Source organism: Megalops cyprinoides, chromosome 9 (genome assembly GCF_013368585.1).
Source record: "Megalops cyprinoides isolate fMegCyp1 chromosome 9, fMegCyp1.pri, whole genome shotgun sequence".
Classification (NCBI taxonomy): Eukaryota; Metazoa; Chordata; class Actinopteri; order Elopiformes; family Megalopidae; genus Megalops; species Megalops cyprinoides.
In genome coordinates this window covers 32,765,766-32,792,308 of record NC_050591.1, presented here as the reverse complement: position 1 = coordinate 32,792,308, position 26,543 = coordinate 32,765,766, and the positions used below count along the sequence as shown (strand labels likewise).

The 26,543-nt window shown below is 46.4% G+C and overlaps 1 protein-coding gene across 7 annotated transcripts in view; it reads left to right on the top strand.

The window, feature by feature from the left end:
* Nucleotides 1-25,380, top strand: part of LOC118783614 (nuclear receptor corepressor 1-like) — a 71,198-nt gene extending 45,818 nt beyond the window's left edge. For 3 of the 7 annotated variants that reach the window (XM_036537558.1, XM_036537559.1, XM_036537557.1), the window contains exons 24-47: nucleotides 1,303-1,469; nucleotides 2,681-2,801; nucleotides 3,194-3,289; nucleotides 4,851-4,951; nucleotides 5,431-5,602; nucleotides 5,861-5,980; nucleotides 7,301-7,384; nucleotides 7,899-8,155; nucleotides 8,928-9,258; nucleotides 10,067-10,285; nucleotides 10,730-10,924; nucleotides 11,568-11,717; nucleotides 12,468-12,638; nucleotides 13,400-13,541; nucleotides 14,097-14,527; nucleotides 14,972-15,100; nucleotides 16,209-16,351; nucleotides 16,777-17,015; nucleotides 17,558-17,752; nucleotides 18,697-18,839; nucleotides 19,636-19,689; nucleotides 20,026-20,214; nucleotides 22,797-22,985; nucleotides 23,389-25,380. In XM_036537558.1, coding sequence (XP_036393451.1) covers nucleotides 1,303-1,469; nucleotides 2,681-2,801; nucleotides 3,194-3,289; nucleotides 4,851-4,951; nucleotides 5,431-5,602; nucleotides 5,861-5,980; nucleotides 7,301-7,384; nucleotides 7,899-8,155; nucleotides 8,928-9,258; nucleotides 10,067-10,285; nucleotides 10,730-10,924; nucleotides 11,568-11,717; nucleotides 12,468-12,638; nucleotides 13,400-13,541; nucleotides 14,097-14,527; nucleotides 14,972-15,100; nucleotides 16,209-16,351; nucleotides 16,777-17,015; nucleotides 17,558-17,752; nucleotides 18,697-18,839; nucleotides 19,636-19,689; nucleotides 20,026-20,214; nucleotides 22,797-22,985; nucleotides 23,389-23,555 — 4,205 coding nt within the window. In that variant the 3' untranslated portion in view covers nucleotides 23,556-25,380. Of the gene's footprint in view, nucleotides 1-1,302; nucleotides 1,470-2,680; nucleotides 2,802-3,193; nucleotides 3,290-4,850; nucleotides 4,952-5,430; nucleotides 5,603-5,860; nucleotides 5,981-7,300; nucleotides 7,385-7,898; nucleotides 8,156-8,927; nucleotides 9,259-10,066; nucleotides 10,286-10,729; nucleotides 10,925-11,567; nucleotides 11,718-12,467; nucleotides 12,639-13,399; nucleotides 13,542-14,096; nucleotides 14,528-14,971; nucleotides 15,101-16,208; nucleotides 16,352-16,776; nucleotides 17,016-17,557; nucleotides 17,753-17,812; nucleotides 17,890-18,696; nucleotides 18,840-19,635; nucleotides 19,690-20,025; nucleotides 20,215-22,796; nucleotides 22,986-23,388 lie in introns of those variants that run through there. The other 4 variants (XM_036537563.1, XM_036537560.1, XM_036537561.1 and 1 more) reach the window with 3 other exon arrangements.
* The last annotated feature ends 1,163 nt before the right edge of the window (nucleotides 25,381-26,543 follow it).

The following is a 26,543-nucleotide window of genomic DNA, read 5'->3' as shown; positions in this document are numbered from 1 at the left end:
ATTGCATTGGATCAGAGGGTCGCTACATGTGCTCTCTTTAGTTTTGATTACATATGCGTACCCAACAATGTATTTATTTTTAGCTGGGGAAGAACATTTTTTGTATGTTCTTTTTCACTAGCTGTAGCAATTGTTTCAGCAGAATAAAACACCGTTCTGGCACACTGCCATGTAGATGAGTTTCTTTTTAAAGGATCATCCAGGTGGAAATGACTGCATATAGTATAACCGGAGCCCTAACAGCTTATTGTAACCACATGCGCTTTTCATGTGAATATCGGAAGCGTGATGCTGTTGCTGTTCAAATCCTATTTCCTAGGCATTTTTTTTCAGTATAACCAACCTTTAAATGAATTAAGCCAGCTCTTCACTTTTCGCTGAATTTCCTTCTTCGTGTTTGCATGTCGAGCGAGTTCGTTTCATTACCGACCTGCACATGGAGACATAAAGCAAGAGTGCCACAGTCAGTGTTTGCAGAATTCAGTCCAGCCTCTCGCAGGCAAAATAATCGACCTCATGTGGGTTATCATGTTCTCCCAGGCCTTCCACCCCTCAGTGATGTGCTCTAGTTGCAACGGGGGCAACCGAGGTAAAGTACCTTGCTCAAGGGTATTATAGCGATGAACCATCTGGCACTCGAGTCTGTGACCCCCGGGTCCCGGGATTCTAACCACCGCTCCACAATGCCTCACTGCAGGGAGTGCAGGCTGGGTTCAGCCAGGGTACCTCTCTGCCGCTCCACTGACTCCATTTGAAGTTTTCAATATTTTACAGCGCTCTCTGTAGATGCAAGCTTGACTGGAGTCAACTCCTCATCTTTGTTAGATTTTTGTGGGGGGTGAACGGGGGTGACTGGCAAGCTAGCTGCTGCCTCACGTATAGCCTAGATCTCCTGAGCTGCTCTCTGGAATTGCTGGCAAGCAGTGGATGTACAGTGTGTATACACACACACGCACACACACATATACATATACATATACATATACATATGTATACATACACATAACAGTGCAGTTGTATTAGTTTGTATTGTCTAGGAATGAATTGTAGGCAAGATCTCTTGCTGTAGTAAATGTTCCTTTTTGTGAGAATGCACCCTGAAATGTCAGTGGAATGTTTTCATAGAGGAAGTTGTGCTTGTGCATTTTGAGCAGTCGGTACGCTCGGTCATCATGCGGTCTTGCACGGTCATTCGCTTACTTTTATGTATTTTGACACTTGTTTTTTTTTTTTTTTTTTAAACGACCTGTTATTTTATCGCCCTCGTCCCCTCCCTCTCCCCCGCCCGTTTCCTCCCTGCAGTCCTCCAGCCGGCACCGAATCAGGGGGCGCAGATCCTCCCCGACGGGGGTCGCGCGGCCCTCCCCAGGCACGGCCGGCCTGCCAACATTCCGTCTCCGCCCCCGCTCATTCCATCCTCCAAACCCCCCGATAAGCCGTCCTTCCTCCACGGAGGATCCATCTCCCAGGTGAGGGCAGAGGTGGCCTTCCCACGTCCTCCCGACACGTCGACTGGTCGAAACAAGGCTTACATACCGCCGTTTACACAGATTCAGCTCCACCATGTGCTGCTTAGGTTGCAGATGCTCACTGAATGCTGCGGACGTTCAGCCAAACAGCACACATTCCAGTACACCGATAGCGAGTACATATTTCACAGAGGGATGGACGTGTTCACTCCCTACAGCCTGGTACACTTACTCTCAATTTGTTTTAGTAAAATGATAGCGACTAATCAAACGAAAGCCACCTGACTAACCTACTGTCCACACCATAATTCCAGCGGGGGAAGTACAATTAGTCGTGGTACAAACATACTTTTTAAAACAAAAATGGTTGAGCCTTTTCTTAAAGGACAAAAGGCAGAGGCTTCCTCCCTAACAATTTCTTGCAAAGTCAAACACTGATCCTAGGTCTGCACATATATGAATGCGTTCGAGATCTATATGAATGCAATAAACTAGTGGATTTTCTTAGAAGATTGAGTTCAATGTAACATTTTTAAACTATTTATCATTCCCCGTAGGTTTACACATGACATAAACTCTGTTGTTATCCCATAAAGGGGCACTTAAAAACTGCAGTACACGGTAGATAGTCAGCTAATCCAACTGATACATAATAGTCAGATAACTTCACCAAGGTCTTTAATGCGCAGTCAGTTTACATTATGTGACATTGTTTAGATTAGCTAACAAATTAGCTGGCTACCTCACAACTATTTAGTGGTTACAGAAAACCTGACTTATTAAGTATATATTTCACTGTCCAATTGGTGGAAGACTGCAATAAGCAATATGCAAAAACGCATTGTAATAATTAATTAGAGTGTTTTTACAGTGATCCTTTATGTGTAAAAAATTGGTGGTTGATATGATACAGCAGAACCTGACACGCAATTTTTACTTTCCCAGTCCTGTAGGAAAAACAGTGGGCCTAATAGTGTCTCTTGCTAATTAATGGCTTTGAAATTAGTCCAGACATTGATGTTAAAGGAGTTACCTAATTCCGTGTGGTCAAAGTAAGCATTTCTTAACCCTAGTAACATTTTGTTCTTGGCACACTGTCATGAGGGTTGAGACCATTTGGCAGGGTTTTGGAGTCGGCAGCGACCTTTCCCTCAGTTTTTTTTTTTCTTTTTTTAGCGGCTGAGGGGGGTTGTGTGTTCTTGCCATTTCAGGGAACCCCTGGCACGTACCTACCGTCCCACAGCCAGGTCGTATACGGTCACGAACCGGCGAAGACCGTGGCGGGATCCATATCTCTGGGGTTGCCGAGGCTGCAGGAACCTGGAAGGCCAGGTGAGGAGTGGGTGGGGGGGGGTTGGGGTGGGGGGGCGCTGGGGACGTTCACCCTGACTCCTGCAGCAGCGGCTAGGTTCTGGGGACAGAGCCAGATTCATTTAGCCCCTCTTAGCGATTTAGGGGCATTAGGTTGTTGGTCTGAAACTGCGGCGTCATTACTGCGGTAATGATTTCAGACAGATCCCATTACGTCATCCTTCACTTGCTGTTGCTGCTACTGCGCTGAAGGCTTTAGGTGTGACCTGGGTGCGGGGCCAGGCAGAAAGGGCTTTTTTTTGTCCTTGGAATGGTCCGTAAACTGGAAGGCCTGGTTCATGTATCTGCGCTTCCTTGTCCTTCACATGGTCTTTGATGGTGGCTCTTCCTCTGTCTGCTTTCTGCACCCACAGTGTCGTATGGTAAGCAGGAAGAGTCCTCGCCCAGGGGTCAGAGTTCACACGCAGAGGGTTTCCTCCCCCGAGTGCAGTTTGAGGGGATGGGCAGGGGTAAGTTACCGATTTCATTATTTATCTTATATGCTTAACAGACACCCTTTTCCAGATAGATGTCCACCCTACTGTTTTTTTTGGATATATATTATACATTTACATTGCTGGATATTTGCTGAGGGTGAAGCACCCCCTTTGGGTCATAGGCCCATCTCACTGGCACACCACACCGCACCTCCCCACACCACACCATGCTGGGTTCTCTGTCTTCCACAGACTCTTATATCCACACAGTCTTCTGCTGACATGAATCCACAGCATATGAACACTATGCTGGTGTGCATGTTTGTCTGTGTGTGCGCGTGCGCGCGTGTGTGTGTGTGTGTGTGTGTGTGTGTGTGTGTGTGTGTGTGTGTGTGTGTGTGTGTGTGTGTGCGTGTGTGCGCGCGTGCGTGTGTGCATGTGAGTACATCCATATCTGTTACATTTCCAGACATTTCCTTAAAACCTTGCGATTCCCGGAAAGTTCTATGAAAATATACAGTTTGCATTCAGTAATGTCCGTTCAGTAATACACATTTGATGATATACAGTCAATCACAGTAAATCAGACAGCGGCCCTTAATGCTCTGTGGGAACTTGAAGATTCAGTGCCTTTGAGGCCAAAACTGAAGTGGTGCCCGCTTGAGTGTCTGGTGGAGGTGAGAGACTCGGGCAGGGGAGTGAGGGAGAGGAGGAAGAGATGAGGAGGGACGATTCCTTGGCGTGTGTGTATCCCCCTGAAAGCCTCTCACACCTGCCAGCCCCACGGCAGCTCTCGCCCCCTCCATTTGCACAGACCTGTGGCCAAACGTGGCACTCTGGCTGGTGAAAGTGCTAAAGGACCGGAGCTCGGAGCGGCCACTCTCCTGCTTTCACACCTCCGCACGGAAAATGAGCTCGGCTCAGCTCCCCTCAACTTTGGGACGTGCGATTCTGCCGCTTTTCTAGCCTGCTAGCACCTGGTTCGATAAACCTGGACCTGTCGGGACTCATCATCCTCTCCAGGGCACTTAACAGGGCCTAACTCTGGAGTTAGAGTGGTCTTTTATGTGGTGCTTCTGTGCTTCGTACCTGTTGTCTCTCCACACCTCTTTATTCCCGTAACAGAGGGTGATGCATTAAAAGAGAGGGAAGCTGTTGTGGAAATGTGTCAGTTTGTGGAGGAGGTGAATTTTACATTGGGCTGTTTAAACGGAGCACTGCAGTCTAACATCTCTTCATCCAGACGTCTGACTCCACCTTGCGTACCCTTTGTGTGTTTCATCTGAGCAGTGTGGTGTAGTGGTAAGCAGAAGGGCTTGTTACCAAGAGGTTGCTGGCTCGATTCCCTGCGGGGCCACTGCTGTTGTACCCTTAGGCAAGGTACTTAACCCACAGTTGCCTCAGTAAATATCCAGCTTTATAACTGGATAAAATTGTAACCTATGAAAGTTGTTCTGGATAACAGCATCTGCTAAATGACAATAATGCAATGTAATGTAATGTAATGTAATGTAATGTAATGTCTGCTGCCTGTGTGTTCCAGGCATTTTCTCTTCATGTTCTCTGTAAGTTTTGCTTTCTCTGTATGTGGCAGGAAGCCCCATGTCCGGCGTTCAGGAAGCGAGCATCACGCTGGGCACACCGGCCAAAGTGCCTGCCGAGGCCACGCCCTTTCGAGGAGGCTCCATTACGCAGGTACACGACTTCCACACAGAGCGAGTGCAACATCTACTCAAACCGAAAGGAGAATGCACAGCACTTTCATACTTTAACACAAGTGCTGTGGAATAGGAGTTAATAATAGAATGTAACAGAACAGAAATAAAACTAGAAGTATACCTACACACCAGTGCAGTTTGCTCATATGGAAAATAAAGTCAAACAACATATCAACCATGGAGATCTTCTTCAGGTTTGAGTCCCACATACACTGATAAAGCTTGGGTTTTGATGATGTAGACTAAGAGTGAAACAACAGTAATACCTAAAATCTGAAACAAAAAACTACATACGTCACAACAGTCTTTTTTTTCCATCCTGTTTGAATCAACCCCTAACCTTCAGCCTCCGAGTCAGTCAGAGACAGTGTTTGTTGGAGTGAGCGAGAGGAGCTGTGCGTGCGTTGGTACTGACTGCGGTCTCGTTTTGGGTTTCCTCTGGGGGGGCGTTTGCAGGGCACGCCGGCCCTGTCCCAGTCCAGCATCGCTGCAGAGGTCCTGCTGAAAGGAACCATCAACAAGCTGGCCGCCGAGGACCTGAGTAACCCAGACAGGGCCAGGGGCGAGGCTCTGTCCAAAGCACACGTTATCTACGAGGGCAGGAGCGGGCACATCCTCTCTTACGACTGTGAGCGCTGGCACTGTACCACACGTACCCCGCTGTTTATTTTCTAGTGTATTTTACTGGCGTCATCTGCATAACTGATCTCCACCAAGGGAAATGTTTTCATCTGACCTGGTTATGTTTTATGAGGACCGAATCATGAAAGCATGAATTCTCCTCGAATCAACAGGGGTGTAGACATCAGTATGCGCTGTATCTGGTGGCTGTGTTAAAATGTGTTGATGTGACTAAAGGTTTGTCCTCACTCCCATTCCCCCAAAGCCATCAAGAATCCCCGGGAGGGCACGAGAAGCCCCCGGGTGGGTGACCTGAAGCGCACCCACGACATGATGGAGGCCTCGGCGAGAGGCACACCTGCGAGGGAGTCTGCCCTGTACGAAGGTACCTCACCTGCCAGGTGTTTCAGAGCTGGTGAAGATACCCAGGGTTGGAAGGCTGTCTGTCGTATTTGCGTTAGCGTATCCCTTGGGAACATCAGAGTAGCCAAAGAGTAGAGTAGGTGTGTCTGTTCCCTGTTTTCTCTGTGTTTAAGTCCCGTACCTACCACATCCTTAAGGATATCCCTGTTCTTATTGATTGTGTTGGTTTTGAAGCTTTCTCATGACAGATCGCCTGAGTTTGGTGTGAAAAAACTTTCATAACTACGCTAAAATGTCTCATTAAAAGACAGCCAAATGAGTCTGGGTCTTGAAAACAAGCTTCAGAAAAAAAACAAATCTTGATTTGTAAACAAATGTAAAACAATATTCATGTCATGCTTAAGTGATAGTATAAAGGCTTCTTCAAAGCATTATTGATAAATCAAGAGTGTAGACTTGCTCTTGTACATAAATATTAGGAATTAGAAATAGGTAGTTAAGTCAAGATACTTAAGATGTCAGCTGAATAAACTCATGGTAGCATTGGTGCTGGCCTGGTGCCTCTCAGCGAACAGAGAGAGATATGCTGGCAGGTGTGGAACATCTTATGAACCCAGTGTCAAAATAAGGGCATGAGTTCCCAAGATGTGCCCAATAGATATTAATATTTTTGCACACAAACTTGTGCGACCCAGACACAAAGGATCTGTGTGTTCGAATGGAATATTATCATTTCATCACGTTATGTATTTGCTTTGTTGATCCTCTTATCCAGGGTGAAGTGTGTACAGTAGTAGCCATTTTAATATGATAATATTTAATATGATTTACAGAGATGGATGTTTAAAGTGATTCAGGTGAAGCGGTAATACAGAAATGTCCCATTTGAGGACATGAACCTGCAGAACTTTGGTTAGAAGCTCAGTTCTCTAACCAGTTTCCTGCACAGACCTGTGACTTTGTCTTCTTTATTGATCTTGGCAGTCTGTCCATCTGCTCCTTTGCCCTCAACACAAAGCTTGACAGAGTGCCAGCCATCTCTTTTGGGCATTTAACAGATGAGCTGAAGCTTGATGTTCATTTTCGGGATCACTGGAAAGAAGCCAAGGTGTAATGGGTAGCTAGAATGATGAGAAGGGTTTCATGTCACACACAACGCTTGTGCTGAGCAGGTGACTCTTACCAGGTTGTTTGAAAGCTATCCAATTGCTTTGTTGGATCATTTGCCCAACCTAATACTTTCCCTGGGTTTCCTCCTCAGGGAGCAGCACTAGATGGCCTTGAATGTGGCTGTGGTAAATGTTAGCAGTGGAAGGGCTCAGCACTGCTCTCTCTGTCGTAGGTTTGATAAGCCGTACTCTGCCCAGAGAGGGCCCCCATTCTGAGACCAAGGACAGGATGCTGCTCTCAGGGTCCATCATGCAAGGTGTGTGTGCTCTGCCCGTCCCTCGTTCCCAGGGACACAGTGTGTACGCTGTGGGGGTTCAGTCAGTCCGTGTGTTAACACAGCAGTGCAGAGGTCATTTCCAGCCACTGATCACAGCTGTTCTGACAGTGTGTCTCAGATGAGCACTCATGTGTCTTCTTTAACTTCATTGACGTCATGCCATCGGGCATTCAGTCCAAGTTAAGTGTTGCAAAAGGTCTGTATAAAACCAAGCCCAGACTCAGTGATTCTGCAGTGGGATTTGTGCCGAAATTTGAGGAACAGTTTGGAGGAGCACCATGGTTTTTTATTTTTACACATAATATTTTGATATTTTGTGAATTTTAGCAACTGCTGCACTGCATAAGTGTTATAGAAAGAAATGCTTAAATTCGTTGCTTAAAATTAGGGACAAAGCACATCGCAAATAGAGTCAATCTGATTTTGCCAGAGCATAAAGTGATCATTAACAGGCCGATCAAATATTTCCATTCACCCGTCACGGCCCGTCCAGGAACTCCCAGAGGCCCGGCCGAAGCGTTGGAGGAGGGGCACAGGTACAGCAAGCACATGAAAAGGGACAGCCCCCCGGTGCGCCCCTATGAGACGGGCCTCGCTCAGGGCAAACCCTACGATGGCCTCAACACCATCAAGGAGATGGGCCGCTCCATCCACGAGATCCCCCGGCAGGACCTGTCTGCGCAGAACAGCCGTAAAACCCCCGAGCTGACGCCCGCTGCCCGCGCTGCTCTGGAGGGCTCCATCTCCCAGGTATAGTGCTGCAACACCCTGTCCTTTTGCTGCTCTTCTCTTTTATCATTTTATTAGGACGTTTATTATGAAAGGGTTCCCCTCATTCCTTCATTCACACCACCCAAGCTAACGAGAATAAAGTTGCTGAAATGGAATATGATATGGCCCGGGTGTCTTTTTCTTTTTGCTGTTGGGGGCTTTATTTGGTGCTGTCTGGCAGGCTTTGGGGCTCTTGATGACTTAATTGTTGTTTATCAATCAGACCAAGAAGCCAAATTACAGCAGGTGATGGTGGTGCCCCCTTTCCCACATGGCTGCCTTATTAACGCTGGATCATTTCAGAGGCATGCTGCGCTGTATTTGACTGTTTTTCTGCACATTTGATTTCCCACCTGCGGTGCTCCTACATAGCATCAGCGTATCTTACTGGCTTTAATGTGGTAATATGACAGGGATTCTGTGACAGGAGAATCTGTGATACACAGCCTGTGTTCTAAAGGATACGATTTAGAGGTGCAGGTAATGGCAGGACCTGTGTAGGAAATACTCTCAACATCTGTTGTTTTATAATGATTCAAGTCAGGTCTAAAGTTAGTCAGGAAATTAATTCTTATTTAACCCCTCTCTGCAATATGACCCAAATGTAAAATTTCCATTTGAAGAACTAGGTTACAGGAGAGTGAACATATGTTAACAAACTGCTATATATTAACAATAAACATGCAGTTTCCAGTTTGTGGTTTTGTGGCCCTGTGTTGTTGCCGTACGCTGAGTGTCGACCAATCAGCAGGGCATGCCTCTGAAGTACGACAGTGGCGGCGGCGGCGGAAGCCAGTCGGCCATCAAGCACAACGTGAAGTCGCTGATCTCCGGCCCCGGCAAGCTGCACCACGGCGCCCTCCAGCTGGAGGCCCCGGAAGCGGGGAAGGGCGCAGAGCGCGTGCGCCACACCTCCGTGGTGAACTCCACCGCCTCCGTCCTGCGCTCCGCCCACCTGGAGGCTGGCAAACCGCAGCTCAGTCCAGGCGTGTACGAGGATGGCGGCGCCCGCAGGACCCCGGTTAACTACAGCACCGGCGGCGCCTCCCGTGGGTCACCCCTGCTGGCCCACGCACAAGAAGGTATGCCCTGCTGTCAGTTCATACTGCTATTCACACTACTGGCATTTAGCAGACGCTCTTATCCAGAGCAACTTACTGGTTTTTACAGTGTTATCCATTTATAAGGCTGGGTATTTACTGAGGTAATTGTGGGGTTAAGTACCTTGCCCAAGGGTGCAACAGCAGTGCTCCCATTTGGAATCAAACCGGCAACCTTTTGGTTATGAGTCCTGCTCCTTGACCACTATTCTACACTGCCGCCCCTTAAGTTAAGTTAATCGTGAATCCAAATTTTATTTTATTGGTGCAGCACTCTAATTTCACTCTTACACATATGAATACCTGGTACTGGTATATTGGTCTGTTGTTTTATGTTGTGTGCCTCTGTTTTCCCACATGCTTTACTGTTGGTGAAGCAATTTCCTTTTTGGATTAATAAAGTACTGTCTCACCTTTTTTTTTCAACATTGTACTTTAATATTGTTTTTGTATCATGTGCTGGAAGGTATTGACTAAGACATGGGGGTGGCAGTGTAGCATAATGGTAAGGAGCAGGGCTCGTAACTGAAAGGTTGCTGGTTCATTTCCCTGCTGGGGCACTGCTGTTGTACCCTTGGGCAAGTTACCTAACTCACAATGGCTTTGGTAGATATCCAGCTGTATAAATGGATCACATGTAAAGCTGTAATCTGTGTAAGTCAGTGTAGATGAGAGTGTCTGCTAAATCACACTAATGTAATGTAATGCACAGGTTGTTTCAGCAGTTCGGTTGCTGTTGTAAAACTGTAATGCGTACAGGTAATACTCAGGTGTCTCTCTCTTCTCAAAGGGAGCGGGACATCCGGGAAGGCGGCCAGTCATGAGAGGAAGAGCGTCCCGTCGCAGCGGGATGGCGTTCCCACCCGCTCTCCCGTCCTGGGGGGTGACCCCCTGGCCTCTCACGGCTCCTTCGACCCCCACCATCGCGTCATGGTCCCTGGGGAGGTGTACCGCGCCCACCTCCCTCACCTGGATCCTGCCGTCGCCTTCCATCGTGCCCTGGACCCAGGTACCCCCCCACCCCTGCCCGTCTCCACCCCCTCACTGCTGAGCCTCCAGGAGGCTGTAAGACTGATTAAGCCTCTTACAGTTGCAGCATTAAAAATACCTCAACTTTAGTGATATTTAATGAAAATGTTGCTCAAGTGAAACTTAAGTGGAATATAGTGAAAATGTAGCCCAGGTCTGCATTGGTATCATTGGTATTCATAGCCGAATGATATGGGCTTAATCTTAGACTTAACCCAGAGTCGCCTCAGTAAATATCCAGCTGTATAAATGGATAACACTTAATAAACTGTAAGCGATGTAAGTCCCTTTGGATAAGAGCATCTGCTAAATGACAATAATGTAATTTAAATGTACTTCGCATATTCTGTTTTTTCATGAGTCGGCATGGAGGAAAAGTGTCTGTGTATCTGAACCTTTTCTGCCTTGCGTTTCCATCCTCCAGCAGCCTACCTGTTTCAGAGACAGCCTTCCCCCACTGGCTACCACAACACCTATCAGCTGTACGCCATGGAGAACACCCGCCAGACCATCTTCAACGATTACATCACCTCCCAGCAGATGCAGGTGATCCCTCGGCCCGATGGACTGTCGCCGCGGGAACAGCAGCTTGCTATGGCCTACCCTCCTGGCTCCAGAGGTACTGCGCTGGGATTGCCCCCCCCATCCCTCCCAAAGCGCATGTAGGACCTAGACTGTGTGCTTATGGGTTACAGCACTGGTTTATATACCCTTTTACTGGTTACACAGTGGCAAAGTCAGTGTAGCTCTTAAGTAAGGATTAGTTTGGAGAGAATTAATGTAATATGGTTGAGACCACAGCAACAACATTAATATTGTCACTAATAGTAATATGTCTGCTTGTTGTAATATTGTTGTAATATGTCGGATTCGTTTTAATTCTTATGTATTTTCAGCTGTAAATTTACTGGAGTTTATGATGGGTTTTAATAGGGTGGTGTAAGCTTTTGGAGTTTTTGAGTGGAAAGGTTTTGCATCCTCTGGTGTAAAGTGTAGGCTGCCTTTTCCAGAAGCCCAGAAGCAAACGACCCTGTAGCAAACTTCCCTGAATGGGAATAACAGCTTTCTCCAAAGTTTCTTTCATTGCATTCATTTCTTCAGTTACGCATTTGATGGATTTGAATTGGCATCTCTAATCCTCTTATTGACTGCTTAATTAGTCGTAGATCTAAAAAAAAAAAAAAAGAAGTATGGTTTCAGGGATGTTTTCAAATCGGTGCGTTTTGGGTATTCACTCTGGCCCTTTGCTTCTGTCTGAAAAGGGATTATAGATCTAGCCCAGATGCCTCCCGCTCTCCTGTTGGCTCACCCTGGTGTAGCAGGTACCCCCCCTATGGACCACATCACTTACATCCCCGGAGCTCAGGCCCCTTTCCTCCCTAGGGCTTTCAAGCCAGCTTCCATATCTCCAGGTGAGGATCCTAGCCCTGCAACAGACAGCACAAAGATGACAGGCCAGGACGAAGGGACGAGTCCCCCCAAGATTACTGAACCCTAGTAAACCTGTACACTGGTCTGGAAGTCACCTCTGAGAGGGTGTCTGCTTAGTGCACTGAGTGTGTTGTGGCCAATCTGGCAGTTCTAAAACAAGAGGTTCCTGCTGAAACACTTGCAGGTCTGTCACAGTGCAACACCAGGGTGGTGTTACTATGTGTTATGGTGTAACATTGTTTTTTTTTTTTTGTAATAGGAAAACAAAATCTCATTCCAAGATTCATTTATCCTAAGAATGCTTAAAATTCGTGTGAAGTGTTTTTTTGTCATCTCAAACAATTTTTAATGGGGATATTTGTTTTTTTAAAGAAAATCTCATGAAACTAGGATATGTTTCTGTCAAGAAAACTTGTCACTAAACTAAAGCCAACAAAGTCACATCTCTTCACTGATGAAGATGGTATGCCAAACTATCTGGATCTTTTGTGAAATTAGGCATTGAATATAGATCTTTTTTGAATGGATTTTTATGACCCATGCACCTGTTTTTAGCCTAAAGGGACAATCAACATCCATTGTTAAAGAAAATATTTTTAGGCGGTATCTTATATATTCTTATGCGATAAACGATCTTGTAATGAGAAGAGCACGGAATGTTATTTGCAGTACTTCATGGGCAGTCTGCGGGCCTGTGATTCAGCATGTCCTGTGCTATTTGTGTCTTTCAGGCCACCCTGCCCACCTCACTGCACCTGCGGCCAGCGTGGAGCGCGAGAGGGAGAGGGAGCGAGAGAGGGAACGAGACCAAGAGCACAGGGAGAGGGAGAGGGAGAAGGAGCAGAGAGAGAGGGAGAGGGAACGAGAGAGGGAACGGACGGCTGGCGAATATATGCGAGGGGGTAAGTTAGACGGGAGGAGGTTCCTTCTCAGCATCACAAAGCTAGCACAGCTGCTGAGAGGTGTTGTTGTCGTATTCAAAATTGAGGGATACAGGGGCTTTTTTTAACATGTGGTATAATACTAAGAAGCGGTCATTTGATGCAGTCAGAAGTAACTTTCAGTACATTGTGTAATTTCTTTGGAAAGAAGCTTTGCCTGTCCTCTGTTTGGAGGCATGTTACCAGCTCATTTTCCAAGTTTTCTCTGAAGACATTTGAAGTTGTCAGAAAGCAGAAATGTATTAAAAGAAACTGATCACCGAAATGACTGACATAAAGTCACAAAAAGTCAGTTTCCTAGTGTCCCAGCAGCAAATTAGCTCATAATGCAAAAATACTAAAGCAGTGTAGCTACTACCTGTAATACATAAATTGGCAGACCAAAGGGACAGTACTTTCCAATAAATTCAATAAATTTTACCAATAAATAGTGGTGAATCCCAGAGACACTGCTGCTGTGCCCTTAAGATGCTTAACCTGAGCTGTGTCAGTAGGTCTCCAGCTGTACAGTTATGAAATTATATTTGTAATATATAAAATTGTTAGTTACTCTGAGGTGTCTTCTGCAAAAAAAGCTAATGTAAAAATAGTTTAAATGTTATGCTCCAAAATAGTCCATCTTGTGTGTCCATGTATTAGTAATTGTGATCCTTTAGCCAAGTAAAGCCTTTTGTTCCTCTTAAGCATATCATCTGATTAAAATTATGTTTGTTGTTTCCCAGGCCCTGAGCAGCCAGGCAGGCCTGGTAGCCGTGGTTACCTGCGCTCGCCCTCGCCCTCTGTGAGGTCACAGGAGGGCGTGGTGCAGCAGAGGCCCAGTATATTCCAGAACACCAACAGCAAAAGCGTCATCACCCCGCTCCTGTGAGTGCCAGAGCGGCCTGCTGGACCTGGCTGCCATCAGAAATTAAACATCCTGCTCTTACTTTGCTCATGTCGTTATTTAGCTGTTTATTTCATTGCACCCTGCTTTGGAGCTGGAGAAAAAAGCGTGCCAGCTGGAGAATTTAGAGTCATTTTCACAGACACGATTATGTTTCTGAAGTGCATATTCACTGTCCTCGGTAATCATTGTGTAGTATAGGTGTAAGGAGCGGGGCTTGCTACCAAAAGGTTGCTGGTTCAGTTCCCCGTTGGGGCACTGCTACTGTACCCTTAGGCTGGGTACTTAATCCACAGTTGCCTTTGTAAATATCCAGCTGTATAAATACTTAAAATTGTAACATGTGTAAGTCGTTCTGGATAAGAGCGTCTGCTAAATGCCAGTAATGTAATGTAATGTCATGGTGTATACCCAGTGCAGTTGTTATCTCCAGGTGGTATATTTGATAGGATCATGTTGCCCGCTAATGAGGGTAGTGAGCAGTCTATGTGTTCTGTCTCAGCATTGGCTGTCTCTTACCTGTCCTTGTGTGCCAGGCAAATGCCGCCGGCGGTGTCTCCCCACGCCAGCCGCCGCAGCACTGCCGCTGACGCTCTGGCCGCACTGGTGGACGCCGCCGCCTCCGCGCCCCAGATGGACGTGGCCATAGAGGGCAAGCACGAATCGGGTCGCCCGGAGGTCCCGTCGCCCCGGCGACCGGCCCCGCCTGCCGAGCACCTGTTCCAGAGGCAGGAGGCGGAGCCCCAGTCTTCCTACGGCAAGCCCCGCCCTGACGGCCCGGCCCACGGGGAGGGCGGCAAGGAGAGGGGCACGCCCACAAAAACCCGCATCGAGGAGGAGCTGCGGACCCGCGGCAAGACCACCATCACCGCTGCCAACTTCATCGACGTCATCATCACGCGCCAGATCGCCTCCGACAAGGAGTCCCGTGAAAGGAGCTTCCAGAGCTCAGACTCTTCCGGAAGCTGTGAGTTCCAGGTCCCATTCCTTCCTCCATAGTAGTGCGCTCTCACCTTTAGAGCACAGGGTGTTGTCCTCTTACAGTGACGTGAAGCCTGTACTTCAAACATTACCAACAGTATGATGGGCAATTCTTATTACATGTTATCACAGCAATGACACAGGTGGGGAGCAACTGTAATTTCGTTGTCCTGCACAATGACAATAAAGCTCTCTTATGTCTTATGTCTTATGGGCAAACACTGCCATGAGCTTCAGTGTTCAAAGAGCATTTAGCCGTAGAGTATTGGAAATCCTGTGGGATATCCTTCACAAGCTTTGGCCGTACAGAATATGCTGTATTTAGCGTGGCTCTGCAAGTGTCAGTTGTATTTCTGAACCTGTGGTTATGCCAGTGTATTCATGTGAGGAGGTTAACCCACCTGGTGGTGCTGTTCCCTGTGCTGTGCAGTTTCTTCCAGTCGTTACGAAGCGCCCAGGAGCAACGCCATCGAGGTGATCAGCCCTGCCAGCTCCCCAGGACAGACACAGGACCGGCAGGATGGAACCCTCCCCCAGGACAGACCTGCCCAGACTGCAGGTAGGGACAGTCACACCTGGAGAACACATTTAGACTCACTGCTCTCCAGACTACTGCATGTAACACAGGTGGAAAATGCAGGTGTAGAAAGTAGAAGTCCTCCCAGTATTTGTTCCACTTGGATTTTCTAGTAACTCCTCAACCAGAAGGGGAACGAGTTAGTGAAATCATTGCATAGGTGGAACAACTACAGCAAAGCACTTCTACCTTTGAGGTCTGTAGTTTTCCATCTGCTTTGTATTGAACTACTGATCCCTCACCATTTGTGGATATGAGATTTGTGGTTATGAGTTTTTTGCATGGGGCAGCACTCGCTATTCTGGATACATTATGATATAAATATGTATTACATGGGAAGCAGTGTGGTGTAATAATATGGAGCTGGGCTTGTAACATGAAGGTTGCCAGTTCGATTCCAGTATGTGTCAGGGCAGTTGGTTGGAGGTTGCACGATGCTTAACCTGAATTGCCTCAACAGATATCCAGCTGTATAAATGGATAATATGTAAAAAAAAAATTCTAGGCTCTATAAATAACACCAGATAAGAGCATTTGTCTAGCAAATGTAACGTAAAATGTACTGTGTTATTCTTTGCTTTCTATTATTATTACTAAAATATAGACACAAATCACTTGCTAATGATAATATTGCATTATCATACCACTGGCGCAGACTTCAGTCAGGCGGATTAATGCCTCACCGATGTATTAATAAAATAAAGCAAGTTTAATTGGAAGGGTCAATTGTCTTTTACTAAGCCCTCTTGGTGGAGAGCACAGGCATGAACGCTTGACCTCATTTGTTTTAAGGGATAATATGGGCTCGCCATCAAATGCCGGAGCTTTAGCTCCAGCTTATCACGATTGATTTATACTGAATTAGTTGTAATGCCATTAAGCACGCACAGGACGATGTGAACCCTGCCGTTCTCCTCAAAGCGGGGTCACCGGGGGCGGCCGGAGGCGACCCGATCCCGGGGTTGGCCCTGCCGCCCGGAACAAACGCTTTCTGTCAGCGGCGGACACGAAGCGGTCGTCCTGCCGTCTGGGTTCGCCGGCTCTTGGCAGAGGGTTTTATTAACGGCCTGTCTCGGCCCATCTCCGGCAGGATCTGCGCGTGCTTTCCAGTTCGGCCTCTACCGCCAGCCGCCGGAGACCTTCCCCCCCCAGCAGCCCCCGCCCTCCCAGCCCGATGGTGGCCTGCAGAACCCCAAGACCCACCGCATGATGACCCTGGCGGACCACATCTCGGTAAGCCCAGACTGCAGGGACACGAAGCGTACGGTACCGGTCAAAAGTTTGGACGCACCTGATTGAGTGCATGTTTCTCATTATTTTAAAGACATTTTTATCTAAACACTTATGCCTAAATGGTTGCAGTTTGTTTCTTAGACAGGTATAAACAGTGAAGTTGATGCTTATGTATGAATCTCTTTTCAAAACAAAAATTTTCATTTTAAAAAATATTTTTTCCAAGAATTTAAAATAAAGTTAGTCTCGATTTGTTTAGCAATCTGTTGGTTAATGTGTAATTCCATTTGTTTTATTTCATAGTTTTCATGTCCTTACTATTATTCTAAAATGTGGAAAATAGTTTGTGTAGGTGCCAATAAGGTAATGTAATGAACAATGGTATGTGATGTGATGTAATGAGTTTGCCTGTCACCTGGCTGCAGCATATCATCGTCCAGGACTTCGCCCGAAACAAGGAGCAGACCACCCAGGCGTCCCTGAGTGGCGCTCCAGCGTCTGCCGCCTCATTCCTCAGCTCCGCCCCCTCAGCCCCCGTCCCTGCCCCCAGCCAGGGCAAACCACCCAGCCGCTACAGCCCGGAGGCCAAGGGCCTGCCGGTGCACCACCAGAGGCCTTCCAGCAGGGTGTCCCCGGAGAATGCCTCCGACAGGCTCCGAAGCAGGTACCTCACACCTGCGCTCATGCAGAGAGGGGTGGTTAATGTGCAGTGATCATACTGAGCAGCAGTTGTGGTTGTGCTGTACCCTCCTGTTTGTGACTGAGCGAATACCTCCCAGGTGTGTTTGGTGGGGAGCGTGTGATGATAAGGCCGAATGGCAGCTTCCTCACACGTGCACTCGCTGTCCAGATGTACCATTTCCACACTCTGACTTATGCTGAACTTACGCTGAACCCTCATTTTACGGTTTAAGCAGCCTGTTTCTGGCTGTCGGGGAGAGGTGACAGGTTGAGGTCAGAGAGCTTTGTTTGTGTTTTCCTGTAGCATTTTTGTTTTGCGCTGTCTAAGCTGTTGCATTATAGTTGAGACAGTTTCACTGACACACATTTATATTATAATTTTTTTTCTTGTAGGTATATTTTTGTTTTAATTATTAAAACAAAAACTGTAAGTCCTATTCTTGAACTTCCTTTCCCCTCACTGGATCACTGCATGTGAATAAACTTTGCACTTTCTGCACTGGGTTCTGTTGGTTGGCCCTGCAGTTCCTCTTCCTACGAGCGATGGGCCGAGAGACCTCCCTCTGTGTCCCACAGGCCCGGGAAGTCTCCAGAACAGGCGGGCGTGGCAGTGGAGAGCTACGAGCCCATCTCCCCCCCACGGAGCTACGCCGGCACGGAGAGGCAGGGAGCACCCCCACAGCAGCCCCAGAAACGAGAGGAGGAGCAGGCGGAACAGAGGTACACCACCAGGAAGGGACAGACCTTACTGTCAAAGCTCCGTATTTAAGAAAAGCAGAGGTACACCGCCAGGAAGGGACAGACCTTACTGTCAAAGCTCCGTATTTAAGAAAAGCAGAGGTACACTGCCAGGAAGGGACAGACCTTACTGTCAAAGCTCCGTATTTAAGAAAAGCAGAGGCGCAAAGCCAGGAAGGGACAGACCTTACTGTCAAAGCTCCATATTTAAGAAAAGCAGAGGTACACCGCCAGGAAGGGACAGACCTTACTGTCAAAGCTCCATATTTAAGAAAAGCAGAGGTACACTGCCAGGAAGGGACAGACCTTACTGTCAAAGCTCCATATTTAAGAAAAGCAGAGGCGCAAAGCCAGGAAGGGACAGACCTTACTGTCAAAGCTCCATATTTAAGAAAAGCAGAGGTACACTGCCAGGAAGGGACAGACCTTACTGTCAAAGCTCCATATTTAAGAAAAGCAGAGGTACACTGCCAGGAAGGGACAGACCTTACTGTCAAAGCTCCATATTTAAGAAAAGCAGAGGCGCAAAGCCAGGAAGGGACAGACCTTACTGTCAAAGCTCCATATTTAAGAAAAGCAGAGGTACACTGCCAGGAAGGGACAGACCTTACTGTCAAAGCTCCATATTTAAGAAAAGCAGAGGCGCAAAGCCAGGAAGGGACAGACCTTACTGTCAAAGCTCCATACTTAAGAAAAGCAGAGGCGCAAAGCCAGGAAGGGACAGACCTTACTGTCAAAGCTCCATATTTAAGAAAAGCAGAGGTACACCGCCAGGAAGGGACAGACCTTACTGTCAAAGCTCCATATTTAAGAACAGGCCCCTGAAAGGAGTTGGGTAGGATCTGAGTGTGTGTGTGTTGCAAAGGGGTGACAACACTGAGGCGTACTGCAAGCTCCACTCAACCCTCCCTCTTCTACGGCTGCAGGAATGATTCCCGCTCTCCTGGCAGCATAAGCTACCTGCCTTCCTTCTTCACGAAGCTGGAGAACACCTCCCCGATGGTGAAATCCAAGAAGCAGGAGATATTTCGGAAGCTGAACTCCGCGGGTGGCGGAGACACTGACGTTGGTAAGAATGCCTCTTCGCACCCCTGTCCGCACCGCCGCCTTCAGTACAGGTTGTCCGTATGCATAAGCTTGTGGCTGAAGCTTACAGACATTGTGGGAAAAACTAACCAACTGAATGGCAATCTTGCTTTTGACCTGATGCAAACGTCTCCACAGAATCGGGGGAGAAGCGTCTGTGCAGCTCGAGTTGCAGTTCACCTTGAACACTAACCACTTTCCTTTCATATGCCCTCAATGTGGAAATCAGGCCGCTGAATGCAGCCTCCTTCCTGCAATGTGGCTTTTGGTGTATTGAATCCTGTCACAATGGGGCAGTTTAATTTGCCTTAAAGAGAATTATTCAAGATGAAATTCTACTCTTTAAACTCTACCTGGCAGCAGGCAGAACAAAATTTTGTTGATTCATTATTGAATCCACAGTTATGGAGGTGAGTTGTTTTGAAAGATAAGTTTATAATCTGGGGGAAATGTATGTGTCTTAAGGATACTTTTTGGAAATTTATTACTTCAGGGCTGGAATGACTACTGATTTTGTGGACATACTACATACAGTATGCCCACAAATAATAAAATAATTCAAATACCACAATAATAGATTTCTCTTATAGGTAGTATTTCTTCATTTACACTGTACTTTAAACATCATTTATGTGCGTGTTAGTATCATTTTAAAACAACACCACACAATTTGCTGTCAGCATGAAGATGGCATTTTAAGATTAGTACAGAGCCCCAACATTTAAACTTGAAATAAATGTGTATGTTAATGTTTGTAATTATTATTTTTTTTCCCCCAGCAAGTGCACAACCTGGCACTGAAATCTTCAACCTGCCTGCAGTGACCAGTTCAAGTGAGTTTTTTTTTTCTTTTTTTTTTTTTTTAAAGCGAGACACTTCACCAAGTATCATACCACTGTGGTAAAAACAGATGAAACTCTTTGTTCTTTCATGTCTCAGATCTGTCCTCAATCTGTCCTCAAGCCCTGAACCCTGAGTTCTCAAAATCTCTGTATCATGAGATTGATACCTACGGAAAGGCCAAATGGCTTTCACTTTTAAGCAAGCACTGTGAACCAGCCCAAAGGACAGTGGCTTGGTTTCAGCCCTATCAGAGCAATCATGGGTTGAATTAATCACCCCATACTCTGCTCGTTGTCTCTCCCTCCCCCCTGCATCGTCCCCTCCAGACAGCGTCAGTGCCAGGAACCACCTAAGCGAGCACGCCAGTAACCTGGGTCTGGAGGACATTATCCGCAAAGCGCTGATGGGAAGCTCGGAGGAAAGGCAGGAGGAGGCCCAGAGCAACGGCTCCCAGCCCGGCGGCAGCATTCCTCCCAGCGAGGGCCGGCAGGAGGCCAGCCCGTCCCCCGGGACAGGTCAGCACCTCCATCCCTGCACCTCCACAGCGCTGGCGTCCACATGCATACGAGACTCCTGCAACCTGTGTTAAAGAGAGACTCACTCACCTGCACAACGTAGACACTCACCCACCTGCACCTGCATACTCAATCACCTACACAACACACTCACCCACCTGCACAACACATTCAGTCACCTACACAACATAGATACTGTACAACACACTCAATCACCCATACAACACACCCAGCTGCATAACATAGACGCTCACCTACTTACACAACACAGTCAGCTGTGTGAATACATGATGCAAGTGTTTCTCTTTAATCAGACATAACACTCCCCCACCTACATATTCACCCACACGTAGCTGTTTACGCACGCAACACTGTCCCACCTACACACAAATATGTGCACGTATTTACACATGCACAACACTTACCAACCACTTACCCACCTACACATGCACACACACACACACACACACACACACACACGCGCGCATACACGCACGCATGCACGCACACATACACACACGCATGCACACACCAGTGCATGCACATATTGACTCACACACACCACACATGCTCTTGCATTCCTGTCTTTTTGCATCCACAGTAAGCCTACTAAAATGTGAAGGAGAGAGATAAAAAAATATATAAATATAAATATAAATTCCACAGGATATGATGTAGACTGTTATATAAGTAAAGTGACTGTGCAGATCTGTGTGAGTTTGTGTGTGATTAATGTTGGGAGTAGGAATGGGTGGAGAATAGTCCAGGCTTCAGTAGGGGGGGGGGGGGTTCAAAGTTCAGTTCTGTGTTGGAGCAGATGGCTGAGGGAGGGAAGAGAGTTCAACTTCCTAATAGCCTGGTGGATGAAGCTGTCCCTCAACCTTGAGGTACGGGCCTGGAGGCTTCTGAATCTCCTCCCTGATGGGAGGGGACTGAAAAGCGTGTGCGATGGATGAGTGGGGTCAAGAGCAATGCTCTGTGCTTTACGGGCTAGGCGTGTGTTGTAGATGTCCCGGAGAGAGGGGAGTGAGGCACCAGAGATCTTTTCTGCTGCATCCACTGTGCGCTGCGGGGTTCTCCTGTTGGCGGTGGTGCAGCTTCCAAACCACACAGTGATGCAGCTGGTAAGGATGCTCTCAATGGTGCCACGGTAGAAGGAGCACATGATGGGAACTGGGGCTCTGGCTCTGCTCAGCGGAGGAAGTAGAGGCGTTGCTGAGCTTTCTTGGCCAGTGATGTGGTGTTGTTTGACCAGGAGAGGTCCTCTGTTACGTGCACACCCAGAAACTTGGTGCTGCTCACCCTCTCCGCAGCTGCACCGTTGATGGTCAGAGGATGATGCTGGGTGTGCAGAGGAGTGCGGAGGAGTGAGAGGGATGTATCAACAGGAGCCAGAAGTGAATTAAGCACAAGATTGAAATTGTCTGCAGGGTGTTTTAAGATCACTCACTGCAGCTGTGTGGCTGAGCATGATTTTGCCTATTTTAAAATGCACTACTAGGTGGCGCTTTTGTTTCCCCCTAGGCTTATTGTGACTTTCATTTTTTTTATTAATGTGGTTTTCCTGACTCTCAAGACAGTTCTCAACAACAACAGACAGGATATAGATACTGTCAAAAACCTTTCTGATTTTCAGATTTGATTATGGTTTTTGAGTATGTGTTGAGTAACATGTAAGTGTCTTTAGCAGTTTTTATTATCGTTAAAAAGAGAACATCTGAAAAATGCGCATGATCATTTTATATGCACCTTGCAGCTTCAGACATGAATAGCTTGTGAAAGATGCTTGCTTTATCTTCATTTTACACCTGGCCGCTGGGTTCTTCCCATCCTAGCTTGATCATGGAGATATCATTTATTTATGTATTTGCGTGTTCTACTATGTCCAAATTTGACGTATTATATCATGCTGCTTTGAGGTGTGTGACTGATTCAGCTTAGAAGATCTGTCACTGTATCTTGTACGGGCTGGTTTGTTGCGTATCCTGTGCTGTGCATAGGTTGTAGCATTGACCTACAAGGCCAGACTGTACTTTAAGATACTGAGTGCTTGAACTAAAGCTGCAAAGAAGAGCTTGTTTTATTGCGGTCCCTGGTGCTGGATGTGAGCTGCGGTCTCAAACTCGAGTCCCTCATCTCATTAGCTGATATGAAACGGATGTTAACCGACATTCCCTTTGTAAGATGCGTTTGCTTTAGGCCATAGTTTTGTCATTTTTTATGTATGTTGCATAAATGCTAAAGCATGTTTTGTTTCCAGTTTGTTGTGTTATAATACCCATGTTTTGTGCTTGTTATTTGTATTATTCTTGTGTTGTACATGCTTTTGACTGTGCTGCCTCTTGAGCAGGTCTCCCTTGCAAAAAAGATTCTTTATTTTAATAGAACCTTCCTGGTAAAATAAAGGTACAAAGTGAAAAAAGCATAGCTAGCCAGCCCTGGTGCATATGCATTTGTGGTTAGAGTCACAGTATTATTCTGATTTGGACAGCAGTACATTGACAAACCCACAGAACTGTGTCCCACTTTCACAGTGTACTGAAAGCACCTCTGACGCCTCTGACTGCATTGACCTCCAACAGGGCCGCCAGCAAGCGGCAAGCAGAGGCCTCCGGGTAAAGCCGGCAGCAGGAAGTCCGAGTCCCCCAGCCCCGGGCCTGGCTCTTTGGGCGCAGAGAGGCCCTCCTCCAGGTCCTCGGTGCAGTCGGAGGGGGAGTACCAGCGGAAAGGGCCGGCGGGGTGGGCCTGGGAAGACAGATCCTCATCCGCGGGTAGGTCAGCGTTCGGCACGTACCCCGCCGTGGCTTAAACCTGAAAATTTGAAAATGAAAATTTTCCCATTACCGTATAGCACTCACAAAATAATCTGAAAATGGAGAGAGGTTGTTGAGCTGCATGGCCAGAACAACTCATGGTGGGCATGGTTATAATATATTTATTTACATATAAATAAACACGCACACACACATCTACATATGTGTGTGTGTGTGTGTGTGTGTGTATATATATATATATTATATATATATGTAGATAGAGAGAGAGACAGATAGATAGATGCAGTATGTATAGTTTTTAGCCCTTTTCTAATCCCATCATCCATTCATAAGTGCGGCCTTCAATCTCTTTATCATGTGTCTTATGATGAATGGACTTCCTTTTCCCCTCCTCCTCCAGGCTCCGCGCAGTTCTCCTACAACCCGCTGACCATGCGCATGCTGAACAGCACGCCTCCTGCCCCCTCGGCCTGCACCCCCGCCGGCCCCCAGGGCTCGAGCCGCGTGTGGGAGCGAGAGCCGCTGCTGTCGGAGCAGTACGAGACCCTGTCGGACAGCGACAGCTGAGCGCACGCGCCCCCTGTCTGTCACCGCAGGCACAGCGTCACCTGGGCGAGGCTTCGCCCGTGTTCCGCACTGTGTGTGGCGCCCCCTGGTGGCCAGCGGCAGTAGTGGGCGTAAGGAGGGCTACGGTACAGTGCGGGAGGCAGAACCTTCAGGGTCGGCTCCTCGACTCTTACAGAAGCTTTAACACGCAGTCTGTCTATTAAAAGGCAGCGTTAAGACTTAAAGAAATCTTGTAATATAGAATAAAAAAAAAGATTTTTTTTTATTCGTTACGTTTGTAAAGACAAAAAACCCCAGTGTCTTTAAATCATCGAATGTAAATAGAAAGATAACCTTTTTTCTATGTTTTTTTTTTCTTGCTCTTATTTGTGTTTATATGTTGCTTTGGGAGTACGTCCTGTTTTCAGAGGAACAGGAGAGGTGTCAGTTAATTTCGGAGCTTTGCCAAGGCAAGGGTGTTCTGCCAAGAGCCGAGCTTAGACACACCTCCCTCTCTGAGGCTTTGTAGTTATTATCAGATTCACTAAAGTATCAGCGACATTTCAGCACGCGTCAGGAGCCCAACAGAAGCACTGCAGCAGTGGTGCAGGGCTTATTTAGTATTGTCTTTTTTTTTGTTCCTGTTTTCAGTCTTCTCTTTCATTGTTTTTTGGGGGAGCCCCAATATTCCAAACACTGGTATCACATCCTTTTGTAGGTGGACGAAGAAATAAGCTTCATAATGTTTTTTTTTTTTTTTGAATGTCATTATTTTAAGTTATTGTCATCGGATTGTGTATTGTGGTCAAGCCCAAATGTGATCTTCGTGGAAATCAATCCAGTTTTTTTTTTTTTTCTGCAAAGCCAGCCGCAGCTGGTGCCCGGGTCAGAACAGAAGCTCTGGGAGGTTTGGATGGAGGGCGTCCACCAGCTCTTTAAGTGTTGCTGAATGACACTGCTCCTTGAGAGAATGTTGTCGTGTCTTTAACCATTTCCTGCTGAGATCGGTCTGTGTGGGTTGGCTGGGGAAAAGCAGCTTTTACTTGTTCTGTCAAATGAAAATGCCCCTTTGGTTTTTTTTATTACTGTGGAAGATTTCCAAGAGGGGCTCGCGAGACCACTTCACTATTCTTACACCTTTGGCATTGCAGTTTGTTTTAACAACAACAACGACAACAAAAAAAAAATCATTGCACATTTTTAAATATATAAGCTCAAACAGAAACACACTTCTGGCTTTGATCTTGTTTAACTTTCATATCCTTTCTGCTTCCTAATCCTGCTTTCTTATTTTAGCATCATGAGAAATGACTGATTATGTAAATGGAGCTGCAACTTTGTTGTCGTGGCTGTAAAACACTCACTTGTATTACTGCTCTTATACCAGAATTCAGCTGGAGTTTTAAATATGTTTGGCATCAGCTGAATCGCAGTTCACATTGGATTGTTATGGTGTTCAAAGCTGATTAAGTTAATGAGTTTTCTCAAAAACTGTTTAACAGTGTTTAAAACGCTGGTTACAGTGTTTATTTTGCCAAGTAGCGAATATCTACCATACTGAAAATTCACTTGCTTTTTTTCCATTTTACTTATAATTTTAAACTCCTAGAGTGGATGTTCTGATCTGCATCCCTTTTTTGATGGGATGTCAAGTGTTTACAAGAATAAAAATTGAAGAAAATGTCAGTGCATTGAATCAGCCCTCTTTTTACGATGACTATATCTTTTTCTCTGTTTCATCTGAGACTTGAAAACCTGTGCATCCACAGTGTTGAAATGCTTATATTGCACAATGTCTTTTTAGTAGTCTATCACAAGCATCCAAACCAGTCAATAAAGTGGATTAGTTCTCCAACTCTCTGAAGCATCTTGTCCATGTCTTTGTTTTTTTACATAAATCAGAACTGTGTAGCACAAGAATGGTTATTGCCATTTTCTGAAGTTAGTAATGCTGCCAAGGTAGGCATTGACCTACGGCTTACTCTGTGTAATAAAGTGTGTGTGTGTGTGTGTGTGTATGGGGGGGGGGGGGGGGGGGGGGGGGTGCCTTGAGAGTCAGTGACTCATTCCTTTGTTGTCTTTGTTGAGGCTTACCTGCAGAATGTGGCTTTGGAATGCCCCACATGTCAACGCAGTGACAGGCCTCCATTAGGGCTTCTTGGGCCTTGTTCTTGTTTTGTGCTTGTCATCTTCGTACCAGCGTGCAGGGCCCCTCGTGAAAACGCAGGCATTGCAACAGGAAGCTGTTGTGGTCATTGAGAAGTAATGCGTCTTGCATCCGGCTGAGTTGCTGTGTGCCCTCAGGTGATTTTTTTTTTTCCAGTTTTATTTTCTCCTCAAAGGGGTGAGCATGAGCCAAGTAAACAAGAGAACCACTTGCTGCAAAGAGAAAAGAAACCACGTGCTAAATTAGAAAACCCTGCAGACACCGTGGAAAAATGTGCTTCTGCAAACCGCAAAACTGAGGGGTATCTCAGCTGTCATCCTTTCACAATGGACCGTACAATATTATTTGCTTATATACACACACTGTGAAAATGTTTTTTTTTTTTTTACGTAAAACTCTTGAGAAAGGTTGAGGCACTAGAAACCCATATAAAAATGACATACTGAGAATATATATTTTAAAGAAAGTTTTTTTGCTCAATCAGTATGTTGGAAATATGTAAATTATTCCTGTTTTGGTATAGTGGAATATATTTCTGCTTATGCATTAATATTTTTAATGTATTTTCAATATACCCTCGGGCTGATCATCATATTTATTTAGTACATTGCAGTATATTTCATTTCGTCGATAATTCGGGGCCGAGAATGTTTCCCGCTCCCCCTGTGAAAACTAAAGAACCGCCCCAAGAGATTAATTTCAGAAACAAGTGATAAGTGACACGTTCATACACAGTCGCTGTATTCGGCAGTCTCCTCCTACTCCTGTGTCTGAGCTTGTGTGATGGTGTAGAAACTTGACTGAGGTTTTCAGCCAAAGCACATGTTCTTCCATCAAACAGG